This window comes from Phycodurus eques, chromosome 10, assembly GCF_024500275.1.
Source record: "Phycodurus eques isolate BA_2022a chromosome 10, UOR_Pequ_1.1, whole genome shotgun sequence".
Taxonomy (NCBI): domain Eukaryota; kingdom Metazoa; phylum Chordata; class Actinopteri; order Syngnathiformes; family Syngnathidae; genus Phycodurus; species Phycodurus eques.
Genome location: NC_084534.1, coordinates 23,700,130 through 23,715,529, shown reverse-complemented (window position 1 = coordinate 23,715,529; position 15,400 = coordinate 23,700,130). Strand labels below are relative to the sequence as shown.

Below are 15,400 nucleotides of genomic sequence, written 5' to 3'. Positions count from 1 at the left end.
TGCTCACATTCGCCTGGGGTCCCTTCACTCTGCTTCTGTTTGCTCGTCTAATGTTGGCAAACTAGGGATGGACAGTTTTTTAAATTTGCAGGCTCCCCTTTGAATCCAAGTAATCTCTTGACTCGTCCTGCTACATACTGTATTTGCCACCGTAACTGAACACTTGTGTGAAACTCAAAGTTTAAGTTTAGACTTATGACTCGCACGTACAGCGGTGCCTTGAGATACGAGCTGTTGTTCGAGCGACTGTTTGCTTTGACTTGCAAGCAAAAGAGGCTTTAAGATGTTTAATGCCACTCCCAGTTGAAGTTTACTGTCAAAATGAAACAAAGACAATTACACCTCGTGTATTGAAAATTGCCCAACAACTGCCTTAATAAAGGCCCTGCTAGCTTGATGCTAACACTAATTATCATCTATATTGCGGTGCTTTAACCTTCTAAACAAAGGATTGAACACAAATGGTTCAGCAACATGTAGTCAGACAATATAACAGTGCTCACTGTCATATACTGATTATCCTCTGCATAGAGCGGCTTATATTAGTGCAGGATAGGCCCCGCTGCAATATGATTGGCTGCGGCAAAGAGGCAAGGCCTCCCTAGAACTCAAGCGGGATTCATAATAACGCCTCACTGAACAATATAGCCATGCCATGCTGTCCCCAGGTGGCACAGGCGAGCACACCAGAAGGAACGGCGTTTTAATTTGATGCAGTGTTAGTGCTAGTTTTCCCTCATTGAAATACGCAAAAATTGTTTTGGGAGGGGAGGCTGGAACAAATTAACGGCGTTGCCATTCATTTCAATTGGAAACTATGATTTGACATATGCGTGTTTTGAGTTACGAGCGCGGTCACAGAAGGAATTAAACTCATATCCCAAGGCACCACTGTATGTGACTTACTCACACCTCCGCTTCATTTGAACTCCGCTGACTGAATTGAATGGGAGCGCCACAGCACCTTGTATGCGGCTCTCCCCTCTGCCCCCCAGCCCGGCTTCCACCCAGCCCCGGCCTTCACTCTCTCGGGAAGAAATCCCTCTTGAGTCGGTCTTTTGATGGCGGCCCCCCAACCTCAAAAGACACGCCTCTGTGCCCAATGCCCCGCTGTATGCGCTGCACATTCTTTCTAGTTCTATAGGAGGATTTTTGCAACGCGCCGCCGATGAGCCCACGGAATTCAGCTTAAATAAACCTCAAGATCAGGAGTCCCCAAAAGAATGCCTGCAAGATACATTGTTCCACTTTCAGCCTTCTTTTGTTTCCCAGACAGTTTTTTTTTTAATTACAATGATGCCAGGAACTAATAAGAATGTTCTTTCACTTTCACTTAGTCATATTCACGGCAGATGACTTGTTTCGTGTTGTTCATGTATGAATGTCCCAGCAATCACACTTCTGGGAACCCAAACTTTTTTATTTTTATTTTGTTTAAATAAATAAATAAATACTGCCAAAGAAATATGCAAAAGTGTGCTACAATTGTTTTATCCTTGAGGTATTTTGACAAAAAGAATGTCACAGACGGGTTATTAACTTATGGAAAGAAAGAAAAAACCTGTGGGGGGGAGGGGGGGGGGGAATGCATATATAGACAAAAGCATTGAAACACCTGAGCATGACATCATTAAACAAACTATATAGACAAAAGTATTTGGACACTGACTATGGCATCCTTTCACAACATGTGTAGACCAAAGTATTTGGACTCATCACCAGTGCATCCCTAAACAAACTATAGACAAAAAGTATTTGGACAGATGACTATTACATCCCGACACAAATCCTATCGACAAAATGGACACATGACATCATGAAACAAATTATTCAGACATATGACCAAAGGTGATTGATGGGACATCACACTTCCACACCAACCTCATCCAAACATGCCTTTCTGGACCTCTCTCTTGTTCTCAAGTGGGTGTTCCACTGAGGCCTTGTGGGGGCGTGGTTGCGTTTTGGCCACACACCCCACGTAGGCTGTAACATGCTTTAAATTTTAATTGAGAAAGTATGCACTGCCATAAGAGAGGCCGCGGGACTACACAACCCTCCACACTCCCTTGTTACACTGCAACCGGGTTCTATTCGTGACTGGACGTGTACGTGAGTGTTTTTATTTTTATTTTTCATTCGTCACTCAAATTTCTAATCGGAGGAGAAAGCAGCACAGGTTTTCAGTCGGCGTGGTGTCAGCATCCACCAGGTGAAGCTGCAAAGACACGCGTGGTAAGTTTGTTTGTTTGATTTACTTTGTTTCTTGATGTGCAATGTTATTTAATTTTTTTTTGCACCTGCACGCTGGCGTGCAACTGTTATCGGATTCACGTTGGTGCAAAACACAGAAAGAAAAGAGGTGGTCGTGCACGCTGCAGGTTCGAGGAGCACAGAAACGCGACGTTGTAGGACGCAAACGAATAACTTTGTGACTTTCTGCCCACGTGTCATTGAATTTTGTCCCCCACTTGGGGACAGGCTGTACTGGTCGACTCACTGTTTATGTTCTCAATTTGTTCTATCCTTGTTCAACGTAATTTTGCTTTGTAAAATCCAGTGTTTGTGTTTACAGGTAAGTGACAGGTAAATATCATTTTTGTTTTGGCGGCACGTGCTGCCCTAGTGGGCAGCACGTCTGCCTCACAAACAAGAAGTTCTGTGTTTAAATCCTGTTTCCATACTTTCCCTGTGCTTGTGTGGGGTTTCTTATGGTACTCCAGCTTCCTCTCATATTCTAAAAACATGCTCCGCAGGTGTCATCGCTATAGAAAATGAACGGATCGTTGTGCCCCATCATTGTCTGGTGACCAGTCCTGGGTGTGCCCCGCTTCTCTGGCCAAATGTCAGTTAGGATAGTCTCCAGCTCACCTTCAATCCCACTCGGGACAAGTGGTGGACGGATGGATCTGATCCAGGGTGTAAAATATGCATTCTCTGTAGCGCTTGTCCCAGCTGACTCTTGGAGAGAGAAGCGGGATCCACGCCAGACCGGTTGCTCGACAATCGCGGGACACAAACGACCATTCGCACTCACATTTACGCCTCTGGACAATTTAATGAACCTAAGGTGCACGTTTCTTGGATCGTGGGAGGAAGCCAGAATACCCGGAGAACCAACATTCAAACGCAGAACATCAGAGCGGTGAGACGGTGCCCAGCTTCAGCAATTCCCACGCAAAATCCTGTTGGACTTCCAGTTTGTTTGGATGTGCAGAAAGAATTCACTCTCAAACATTTGGACGTTAAAAGAGAGAATTTACTGCTGTGAAAACCATAACAACTGTTTACCTTTACTTTGATAATGTCTTGTGCTATGCTTATGCTACTCTTCTCACTTTGCATAACTTATCATGTTCTAATGTTAAATCACCAAATTTGTACGACTTTCGAGACCTTTCTCCCCCCCCCCCCAATTACGATAAAATTTTGGATATCTCTGACTATAAAGTGTTTATTTTCAGACACTCCACTGTCGGGTTTAAACGCAAGTCATATTGTGCCTGTCTTTCTTTGTACTTGTGTCCAGCCCCCCCCCCCTGATCGTCAGGTCTTGATGCCCACGCGCTACAAAACATGAGTAGCAGTGGGCCCAAAGAGCCGTCTCCTCCCCGGCCCAGATCCCCCCAGTTGGCTGCCCAGCCTCTGCAGCGCAGGGGCCGAGGTCGTCCACGCAAGCAGCAGCTGGTAGGACTGCCGTCAGGTTGTTGATCCGATCGTTGATTTATTTTACTTTTTAAAATAGTATAAAAATCAAGTTTTGATTGTAAATGTTTTTGTGCAGGAGCCTGTCGGACCGCCGACTCCAAAACGACCAAGAGGAAGACCCAAGGGCAGCAAGAACAAAGGCCCCAAAACTGCACTTAAGGTTTGTTTGTTAAGAGGACACGGAAGAAGAACAATTATAAAGCTTACACAAAAAAAGTTTCCTTGCAAAACTTTCATTCATGTTCATTTCGCTCAAACTTCTCAGGCTTTTTAATGCAAAACTTTTTCGAGATAACGTAAAACCTGTGTGAGATCTTTCAAAACTTCCATTCACGATGATGTGGCTTGATAAAGGCGAAACGTTTGTGAGAGAAAGTCAAACTTTCAGCTCAATTGTGTCTTCATAACACAAACTCTTTGCGAAATAACCCAAAACTTTTGTGAGACCTTGCAAAACTTTGTTAATGTGACATTTTTGCGAGGTAACCTTATTTTGCAAAACTTTTAGCTCGACACCTGTTAACCCATCGGCATGAATTTGTGCGCACGTCTATCATAACGGGGCTCATGAAAAAGTCATAAAGACCAGTTTTGAACATGAAGTCCTGTATGTTGGTTTGAAGAAGCCAACGCTAAATTGCCAGGCTTTGTTTGCCGACGCCTTTTAATGTGGCTGAAGCATGTCGTCCAAAATTCTAACGAGCATTTCAGTGATTCGCCATTAAAAAAGGGGCGTAAGGCCCCGTTCATCGCAGCTTTAATTTGTTTGAACCTGCCTGGCGGACCACAAATCGAGGATTTGTAGTTTTGTAAGTCCGATTTACTTTGCTAGTCGAATGCATTTCAAGTGACTAATGGATAAGACGCTGCCCTCTGAAGCCAGGGATTGTGGGTCGAGTCCCACCTGCGTTGTATTTGTTTTGGCCCGCCTGAGTCTAAGTGGCTTGGACCCTAAACCTACAGCATCTCACCATCGCTGTCTGTGAATACACTTCTAAACGCTTACTTCATCTTTGAGTGTCAGCTTTTCTTTCTCTTCTTTCTCAGCTAGCCGAACCGGCTGGAGAGAGACGGCCACGGGGGCGACCGAGGAAATGGGTGCGGAGCGGCACGTTGACATTTAGCAGACACGATAAACTGATTTGTATCAAAGTCTTTGAACGCGTACATTTCATTCATGTGTGATTCTCTTTCCAGTTGCAGAGGGTTGTTGAACAAGGAAGTGAAGAGCAAAAGGTGAGGACATTGATACCTATCGACGACCCTGAACCAGATGAGCGGTAGAACATGCCTGGACGTTTGTGCTGTTGTTTATTAGTTTTGTGTTTTATGGCGAGCCATCATTCAAACTATACATTTCAACAACAACATAGGCCCTAAAAATGGCTGCTTCAAACCAAAATGGTAGACGTGTCTTTTCGGGGAGGGCTTCTTGAGACTTTTTTTGTGGGTCTACCGACGATTGACCTGCCTCCATATTTCATGCTGCTCAGTGCAACTGGCTGCAGGGGCTTGAAATTTCGATTACAGTGGTGCCTTGAGATACGAGTGGCCTAACGTTAGAGTTTTTCGAGATACTAGCCATCGTTGGTTTTTTTTTTTTTTTTTTTTTTTTTGCTCTGACTTGGGAGCGCAAATTTCAGATACGAGTGCCACTGTCAAACCAAACACAAAACAAAGAGAATTGCATGTTTTAAAACAAACTACGTTGCCTGCCTGAAGAACAACTAGCTTAGTGCTAACATATAATGGAAAATACCATTGAAATGCTAACAGTTAGACTTGGTAGTTTTACAACCCTTTCAGATACAGATATAACAGATATTTGAACACAAATGGTGGAACAGCACATGTCGACAGATAATTTAACAATACTCATAGGAATGTGTTCTTTATCATCTACAAAAAAAGAACAATATTGCAGCAACTTATTGAGCACACCAGAAGGAACAGCACATTGAATTGGATTGCTGCATGAAACCATCATGCACAAACTTTACGTTGTATTTAATTATGACTCTTGTTTCTATAAAGTACAATATTATAGAGTGCTATTTTTTTTTCATTAAAAAAAATAAAAACATAACAATTGTTTTTTCAGGGGGAGGCTGGAACAGAATAATGGCATTTCCATTCATATCAATGGACAAATTTGATTGAGGGCCATGCCCACGTCAACCTATCAAATGTAAATTATTTTCTTTTTCCACTTTATGGTGTCATTTACAGCTAAAATACACCCATTGATGGTTACTGTAACTCAAAATGTCTAAAATCTATCCATCCAAGCCAATTCCATGTGGCTTTTGGCCGTAGAAGCGGGGCACACCCTGGCTTGGTTGCCATTCAATTGCAGGGCACATCTATACGTTTTCTTTACCACTTGTCCTCATTGAAGTCGCATGAAATTGGAGACTATTCCAGTTGACTTTTTGGGCGAGAGAAGAGGAGATAAACTCTTACTCACAATCTCTCAAACAACTATTCACAGTTATATTCACGCCTACGGACGATTTAGCCTTCAGTGACCCTAACGTGCACATTTTTGGGAAGAAGCCCAAGTACCACCCAAGCACCTGCAAACTGGAGATTTAAACCTGAAACTTTGGCAGGCGTGCTAACCACTAAATCACCGAGCTACCCAAAGCTGGGGGAAAAAAACCTCTACAAATGCAAAAAGTCAGTTTGAGCGTGCACATTTGTCGTGTGATTCAGAGAAACCCTCCTTATTCATTTTGTGAATGAAACAGAAATTGCACAACCCAAAGCCAACGGGTACACATATCACTCACTGTCTAATCTCAGACATCCGCAAAGGCGCTTGAAGAAGTGAAACCGTTGAGAGAGATGACCTTTTTCTGAGCCTCACGCGCACAAAAAGGGGAAGAATGACTCGATGGATCGAGCTCAGCCTCGTTTTCATCCGGCTGTCTCAGTTTCCTGACATAACCGACTCTCGAGAAAACTCGGGCGATAAGTCATTCTCGTGTTGTCTCGTACTGATTCGCTGTTCGGTGATTTCAGTCGCATGACGCTTGCTTTCGGTCCGCTGGTGTTTGCTCAGGTGCCGTCGGAGGAAGAGGAGCCGGCTCCCTCGCGGTCGGAGCCCTCTTCGTCTCAAGAGGAAGCCCAGTAAAATGAAGCATCGTCACTCTACCTCCAGGTTTGGCGTGAAAGTGGAGAAAAATGTTGGAATTATGGCATTTGGGAGGAATTGACGACCTTGCTGAGAGTTGGAAAATCAGATATAATGCCACCTTAAAAGTTTACATCTCAGTAAGAAAGCAATTTTTCATTCAACAGAAGTTACCATTAAGACTGCACACTCCATTTTGCAGTGTTTGCCAACCTTTATTGCGCCAAGGCACATAAACTACTCTCAAAAGGTGAAGGACACATGTCCAGCTGTTCAGTGTTTCCTTACTTTTTGCTAAAACGGCAAAATTCAAACAGGAGTTAATTTCCAAGAATGTCCAGTTCTATGCCTTTCTGTGACTCTTGCAGTCTCTCTGTTGCAACCTGCTGATGACACTCTAAGCTCAGTGGCGACTTGCCTCTTACAGCATCCTGGTTGAAAAACAAATATCCACAACCTTTTGTTGAGTAGTGTAATTTATTCCAGAATCGCATGGCACACAATTTAACAACAACAAAAAAGTCACAAAAGGTAGAATGTAAACAAAAATAATGATGATCTCATCTCAATTTACTCAAAAATTGACTGACTGTGCTTTAGTTAAACACAAAGCAACAGGTGGATGCACAGGTTTATTAGACGTTCTGCCTTCTAGTTGAACAGCATTTATTTGTTCTGCTTGTCTTTGTACGTCACTGGCATAGCTAGATGAACAAAAATATATTTGTCGTAAATTTAAAAAAACAATTCAAACAATTATGTGAAACTGATGTGCCACGGCGCAGCGGTTGGGAATCACTGCTCTATTAAATGTCACAATGTATGCAAGCGGTTTGTCAAGGGTTAAACGAGTGCAGTGTACAAGGAGGAGGTGCTGAAATGGACCATTACTGTATATTATTTTTGTCTGATGTACAGTACAGTTCAGCCTAAAATTACTCGTATCCAGGCCAAAATTCGGAGTTAAAGCACATGATTACGTATTGAATGGAAGTACCACTTGTCATAAAACATTAGACGAGTCCATCCGGCATAATTAAATGCTTTAATGCGGACGCTCTCAAAAACATTGCAATCAAAAAGTTTCACGTCCATTTATTCCAACTCTACACTCCTACCCACTTTTCTAGTTGTTAAAATATTGTATATTATGTGAGCAGCAGCCTTAGAAATGGTGCAAAAGGTTGTTTTCTCAAATTTGGTTCTGACTTGTTTTTGAAAATGTAAAAAAATAAATAAATAAATAAAAAACAACAATACAAATTGTAATTTTCTGTCATTAATAGCTGTTTTTAAAAAAATAACTACTGTGATGTCAGGGGTCCAATTTACCTGTTTTAAAATAAAGGAAAAGCTAGCAAAATAATTTTTAAAATGTTGGGGAGAAAATGGGATGAAATGTCTTCCTGGCATTATTTTTGTTCTTTTCCTGTTTTTATTGTGTTTTTTTTTTTTATGATTTTTGAATTTGCAAACAACTCCCCATACATAATGTGGTTTATTAAATATATAGACTGGGTAATATTTCATTAGCACGAAGTATGGATACGCGTTTCATCGCCAATTTACATGACAGGGGGGTTAATAATGTTTCTTGTGTCATTTACAGTCAAAAGAATACCAATAATGATAATAGTCGAGAGTATGAATAATTTTTGGATTAAGTCTCTTGAATTTACATTTTAGCTATGTTACTATATATATATATATATATATATATACACGTGATGCCCCAAAGTCTTTATTATGAGCAGTTTTACACCCCAAAACTTTTTCTTCTTCTTTAAAATTGCCAGTTTAAATCCAATAAGAATGATACCAAATTGTCCATTAACAAAGATAATAAGACATTTCATCCACTGTATACATAAAGCAACAAGTATTGTGACTCTCAGGACTTTACGCCGGTGCTTTTTATTAAAACCATCATTGAAATATATCAGCCCGGGTACAAAACAATTCAGGAACTTGTTTTTCGGTCTTGGGATTTGTTTGTGTGTGTGTGTGTGTGTGTGTGTGTGTGTGTGTGTGTGCGCTGCGTTGAGCATTTCCTATCAGTATTGATGCAATGACCTCACGGAAACCAGTTACCTCAAGGGAAAAAAATGGATTTGTTAAAACTGAAATGTGACTTTGTTCTGTGAAAATGAGGCAAATACAAAAAAAAAAAAAAATATTTTACACCAACTTCATAAAATATCTTAGAATGTGGTTTCTTATTAAATACTCACCCGTCTTTTTCACCATATCTGATTTTTACACTGTATATTTTACGGGTAGACAATACATGTGATTTTTGGACTCTTTTTATGTGACCTCTTTTTAAATTCAGGCTACATTTGACCGTATTTTCTCAGCAGTTAGATCACGTTTAAAGCAGGATACACACACAGATAAAAGGTTGTCAATTGTTCATTGTTTCTAAAAGATTATCCAGTGTGATTTTCCGGCAGTGTCTCAATGATTGGAGGACACTCACGATTGTCGGTGGAGATATCGTTATGTGTGTAGTGTGTTGTGTTAGTCATCTTTAGTACACCCCTCTGATTGTTTTTTAACTCGTCATTTGTGGGTGGGGTCTCTCTAATATATATATATATTTTTTTAAACGGTTAAATGGGGTACACATACTGCTAATCGGGCCAAATTTGAGCGTCTATAAAAGCTTATCTTGAGCGATTATCCTGTTGCGAGTTGACGTTTTTCCCTCCAAATCTGTTTGGAAAATGGTCAGTGCTGACAATTGTAAATGTTAACCAATAGTTAGGATGGCAAACCATTATCATTGATTTATTTACGACTTATGACTCGTAATTTTCGACGGGCATATCGTTGTGCACGTAAACGCCATTTTAACCACACTATTAGCTGCTAACGTTAGCTGCTAATCATAGCAAAAAAGCCAGACCGTTAAATAGTGACTTTTGGTTGGCAGCAAACTTTACTTTTGATGTCATTTCAAGGGAACAGCGTGTTGGATCACCTCACCTTTAAGAATGTGACCCAAACTTTACTTTCGCTAAAAGTGTTCATGTTAGCTGCTAATGTTAGCTACAAATCGTAGTAAAAAGCTTAACAGAAAGTTGAATCATTGCGGTTTTGCAGTCTTTAGAGTCACTTATTGTTGTCAATACTTTCCGAAAACATTACTTTTTGGTTATTTTGGGTATTTTTCTTTGTAATTTGGTCCACCAACTTAAATAGCAATAATTTTAACGACAAGGGTGGTTACATTAAAGGCATTTGTGAGTATTCGTACCTATGTTGAAGCTAACCTGTGTATTGATTATTTCCTTACATAAAAGGTCAACTTTTTGGTTATTTTTATACGATCTGATCCATGTGTCATTATGTTGTGATTGTATTGGTGTGGCGATGGATTCGCATGCGGCAACTTGTCAAAACATTTTTTTACGCCTTGTCACCATTTCCGCACATATGTTCATCTTATGTTCATTGACCTTGCCCTGCTTTAATTAAAAAAACAAATTATTATATCCTGTGAATCTTAAAATATTTGTGTGTTTTGGGGGAGAAAATAATAAAATGGCACAACTCTTTTGGAGAACTGTTCAAAGGGTTTGTAACAGTTTTAATGTATAAGTACAAGTCGTTAATTGCTCATCGAGGAAGACACGAAAAGGGTTCCCGTAAAAATGAAGGATAACATCCAGTGTTACAAACCAAATTACGATGATGGTACAAAGAACAGAAATTTTGCAGCAACAATTACACAAAGTGATCGCATTTGTGAAAGATTGTGAAAGTGATGCTCCGTTGCATTGCATGCACCAGTTTTCCCACAAAACCATTTCAAATCCAAGGCGATGAAGCACCATTTCGTCACCAAAAGCAAGTCTCCTCCCCCCCCCCACCCCCCACCCACATTTCTTCCTCCTGAGTGACCTACTGTTATTAAAACAGGAGTCCACAAAGTGAAACCCGTGGATGGAAGAGCTTCCCTTTAAGCATTGAGAGCTTTGGCTACATCTGTGAAGACCAGGCGACTGGGTCTCTGGGTGGTCCCCTGCGAGGTTCGGAGAGTCTGCGAGAGAGATAATCCATGATTTCAAAACGTCACATGCGGCCTCAAATCCAAATTTTCATGGCATGCTGTTTCATCCATTTCAAACACATTCAAGTAACTCAATTTAATCAAGTGTGAAATTAAACAACCAAGGTCATATTTTGTTAGCTACCTATTTCTGAAAAACGTGTCTTTTTTTGACCTGAGCTGTTCTGAATGTTTTTTAATTTACGTAATATCGCCTCCAGGCTGAGTTTCTCCTTCCATGACTTGGTAGCTTGGCTGGGTGAAGATTGGCGACGGCGAAAGTCAATGAAGCACTATGATGTTGAAGTCTAAAGCTGCATGCACCACATGCCCAGATCCACTACGCTAACTGACGGGTAATACAGTGGGTTGGTGATGAAGTGCTGCCTCCACCAGTAAAAATACAATCAATAAGTTTACTGTCTGAGGGCAGTCGCTTATATCTTCACTCTCTGGGCTAGGAGGGCACAGACATGTTATTAAGACACCTGGAATAATATAATTATGTGAATGAAAAAATGCACAAGACAGTATTTCTCCTTTAAGGCCTTAACCATCTTTAAATATGATACTTAATTCAATGTGTGTACAAGATATTGTCATAGTGTGTGTTAACTGAATTAGCAGGTGGAATTGATATTCATGCAGTCCAGTTTATCACGTGGAACTACAATATTACTTACACAGAGGGGGCATGAGGAAAAGGACAGAAATGATGTATGCAGGAGAAGGTAAAGTATGTGTGATGATATAAAAAAAAATTAAAACCTTTGTTAATTATACTAATAATGGCAAATGATTTGGGGAAGTAGTAGGTTTTAAAAGAATGTGACACACAAGTGATACTTTACCATGTTTGCCTTTGACCATCATGGCATTGTCAAAACTTTAAAAGAAATAAAATACATGTAAGGTTCACTACAACACAAAGGAAACAACATGTTGCCTAAAACGAGGCACAGCAGGATGTTATGTGCAGAAAATATTCAAATCAAAATAACCCTAATTCTCATGAACAATGTTGTCATATACAGTGATGCGTAAGTCTTGGGCCACCACTTGCTTTGTTGTTTTGATGACTCTTTTTACAGCAATCGTGTTGAAAATGAAACAGTAAAAAGTAAAATTCACAACCTTTATTATTTGTTAATTTTTTTCTTTTTTCAATTAAATAACCATATAATTAAACATTTGTGTAATTTGCGTAAATGATTCACTCTTCTTTACATTTTATTTATGATTAATTAATAAAAGTAAACTAATAAATTATGTAATAAAATACAAAGGTTACAAGGTTGTTTATATTTTATGTAAAAAATATAAATAAAATAAAAACCAATTTATGCTCATTTTTAAGTAATATTTATAATTACATTACAATTAACCGATTTTTTTGTAATTATAAACAAAATTGTAATATACTACTGCATTTACTGTAACTTCTATATATTTACAGACGTGACTCTTTCTGTACACTTTGCTTACCTTGGCATTGGGACCGGCGAGTGTGCCATCCCGGCCGTGATCCAGTAGTTCCTGTTCCAGCAGGTCGTCTTGTTCTTCGGCCGGGTCGAAGTTGTACATGGGCATGAGCTGGTGCCTCAGCTTCTCCAAACTGTCACGGACAAGACGATGAGGAACATTTTAGATATGTGAATAGAGAAAGTGCTGGGGGTCCTTGGTTTCTGATTTTAAGGAATGGAACTTTATCATAAACCAAGGAGCCCCGATATAATAAAACCGTTGAATTAAACGTACCGCTTCCTTTTCCGAACGTACAGCAACTATGAAGGGGAAATATTGATTAATGCACTTCTTTGTTATGTTATGATGAATTTTATCCCGACAAACATCTTACCAAAGCCAGCGCTAGGCCGATGAAGGTGATGACGCCGAAGGGCACGAGCACCATTCCCATCCCCGGGCCCTCGATCACCGCCTGCGGGAACGCGGTGTTGGTGGTGTTGAAGCTGCTGTCGTTGGCTGGGACGGTAACAGTCATGAGTGTCGTCCTGGACGTGGCGTTGTCTCTCATTGTGCTTGAGGAGGCCAGCGGCGCGGCTGTGGTTGCAGTTGCGGATAGGAAACTTGCCGTTGTTTTGCCTTCAGGCAGGGCCATGGTCGGCTATTTCAACTGGAGGTTGTGCTGTTGGTCGATTTATATCAATTGTGTGTGAGGTCTCATTGCTGATGTAGTTGTCTTCATGCTAGAGCAAATGATGCCTTGGCCTTGTGATCTTGAAGACAAGCTGCAACACAACATTGCAATTGCCTTAGAAATCATCCATTTTCGATTGCGCTCATCCTGATGGGTCACAGTTGCGCTGTCTGGAGCTGAAATTTGGAGAGAGAAGCGGGAGACACTGCGGACTGAGATAATCCATACGGACAAGCGAGCATTTTTCCTTGGTTCCGATTAAAATCAGCAAAGGTTAACATTCTTTATTTTCACCTATGCGATTGTATTTGTGCTGAATGTGCAATTTTTGAACGTCGGCTACAGAAAGAAGTAACAAAGCTAAGACCTTGAATCTTCGATTAGCGCCCTCGGTGAGCGGAACTAAGGGATTTCTTTGTACTTTTAAAGAAGACCGTTGTATGCTTTCCTGTAATGTGTCTTAATCTCTGAGCTGATATTGTGCTCATTTGTACTCAGGTTTCACTGTGATTGATGACTGCATACAGTGTCTGATGGTACCGACCTGCAAATACAGTGAAGCACCCGTCTGAAAACATCTGTTGACTGTGATTTGGGACATCCTGAGCGATTGTCCTGTGGTGTGGTGTGTGTGAATTATTTTTTACCCCCTCCCTAATTTGCTCGGAAAACAACAATCATAAATGTTAAACCCATTGAATAATTCCTATCCTACTGTGTGGTCAACACAGCATCGACTCCTCTAATTATTCTTCTGCTACTGCTTTTTTTTGTCTTTTCTGGCAGTCTGGATGCCCTGTGGCACCGTGCTGCCTCTCACAGGTCAGTCTTGGTACTATGACAGACATCTGGGTTGGAGAAGAAGATTTGCGATTGCCGGTGAAGATATCTTGATGAGCGAAACAACACGGCACACACATAACGATATATCCACTGACAATCACGAGTCTCCTCCCTCAAACTAGGATGTCTGGTGTAAATCACACTTATCGCACCAAACCACAGGATAATGACATAGGATAATCAGACAACCGATAATCGGGCCTTTGCTGACTTTGATCGCAAGGGTGGGAAAATGCTTCGATTTGGCTCAATTGTTGATATCACGCTTTAAATATTGAATAGGTTTAATATTCACAATTGTCTGCCCCGGACTGTCAGATCAAGGTGGAAAATCCCTCTTCACACACCCCCACGCCACAGGATCATCGATCACGATAATCTTGAGACGTCTGAAAATTGCAACATTCAGAATTAGGACCGATTGTCAGTATGTGTGTAGTGTACCCGTTCTTTAGTTGGGTTTTCTTTTCTTCTTTTTTTGGGGAGGGGGGAGAAATAAACAAAAAAGTTGAAGGGATAAATGGTACACACAAAAGTATATTGTAGTGCCAGCGAGGATGTGGTTGGTAGGTGTTGAGAGCAGGATGTGGGCAGTAAAAGGCACATGGGAGGAAGCATCACAACGAAGCAGATACAAATCGTGAGGAATGCACAACGCCCAAACTGTAACTGTGGAGGAAATGTGCTTTCTTTTTTTTTTTTTTAAAGCAGCTTCAATGCCAAACTGACGACCCTCCTCCCTCGTACACACACAAGCTCTATTAATACCGACTGCCTCCAAGTCTTGGCACACGTGCCATTCACTTTTAAATGGAGAGCCATAGCATGAAATGGTTTGCTCTGGTGCTCTTCTTTGCTTTTATGCTTTAAGGGTGTCATATGTTCATCGCTCTCTCCCTCCTCCTTTCTGCATCCCGCCTTCTTTTAATTGTAAACATGCGCCCGCCGAGCAATGGAAACCAAATGGTGCTGAGCATGCAACATTTCTACAATGACGGGTTATATTTTGTGTACGATGAGCTCCATCTATGTTGAGCAATGAGCAGAGGTGCATACGTACCCGGAGTGTATAACATGCTTGGTTTCTCATTGGGAGAGAGGCGACATTTCCTTCAATGTCCGCCCCTCCTCCCTTTAGCAACGCGGGTCCCGCACAGCCTGTTTACATTGAAAAGCAGCCATTTTCTCCACAGGACGGGAGTCCCGCGCCCACGTTAGCCTCCGCGGGGTCCCCCTCGCTTCCTCCGACGGCCTCCGAGGACCCGTCTCCCCCCTTCCTTTTGTATTTTCTTCTTCTTGCCACCCTTTCTTTTTTGACACGAGAGAGGCTGTTGGAAGGATGCTGCGAGGGGAGCAGGGAAAGCACGTTGCCTCCCGCCCCTTCGCCGAGTCGATTGGTCAAACGCCATGAAGATGCGAGCCGCGGTTGGCTGGCTCGGATGCCCCTCTGGCTTTGCAGGGATTAGGATGGCATTTAAGGCTTCGGCGCACCAGATGCTGT

General features: G+C 41.4%; 2 protein-coding genes across 4 annotated transcripts; one reads left to right on the top strand and one right to left on the bottom strand.

Moving 5' to 3' along the window:
* Positions 1-2,066: 2,066 nt before the first annotated feature.
* On the top strand, positions 2,067-7,992 carry si:ch211-161c3.6 (high mobility group AT-hook 2b). The gene is made up of 6 exons (XM_061689085.1): positions 2,067-2,235; positions 3,530-3,687; positions 3,785-3,868; positions 4,756-4,806; positions 4,906-4,944; positions 6,773-7,992. The coding sequence occupies exons 2-6, from the start codon at positions 3,577-3,579 to the stop codon at positions 6,842-6,844; spliced, it is 357 nt and encodes a 118-aa protein (XP_061545069.1). The 5' UTR covers positions 2,067-2,235; positions 3,530-3,576; the 3' UTR covers positions 6,845-7,992.
* On the bottom strand, positions 7,235-15,369 carry si:ch211-161c3.5 (uncharacterized protein C3orf18 homolog). Of its 3 annotated transcripts, none has more exons than XM_061689079.1 (6): positions 14,960-15,364; positions 14,195-14,288; positions 12,757-13,147; positions 12,657-12,682; positions 12,384-12,513; positions 7,235-10,889 (listed from the first exon to the last, which is right to left on the bottom strand). In XM_061689079.1, the coding sequence occupies exons 3-6, from the start codon at positions 13,015-13,017 to the stop codon at positions 10,809-10,811; spliced, it is 498 nt and encodes a 165-aa protein (XP_061545063.1). In that variant the 5' UTR covers positions 13,018-13,147; positions 14,195-14,288; positions 14,960-15,364; the 3' UTR covers positions 7,235-10,808. The 3 variants fall into 3 exon arrangements, with proteins under 3 accessions (XP_061545063.1, XP_061545062.1, XP_061545064.1); XM_061689080.1 differs by lacking the exon at positions 14,195-14,288 and adding an exon at positions 11,750-11,784 and having other exon boundaries at positions 10,802-10,889; positions 14,960-15,369; XM_061689078.1 differs by lacking the exon at positions 14,195-14,288.
* Between the last annotated feature and the right edge of the window lie 31 nt (positions 15,370-15,400).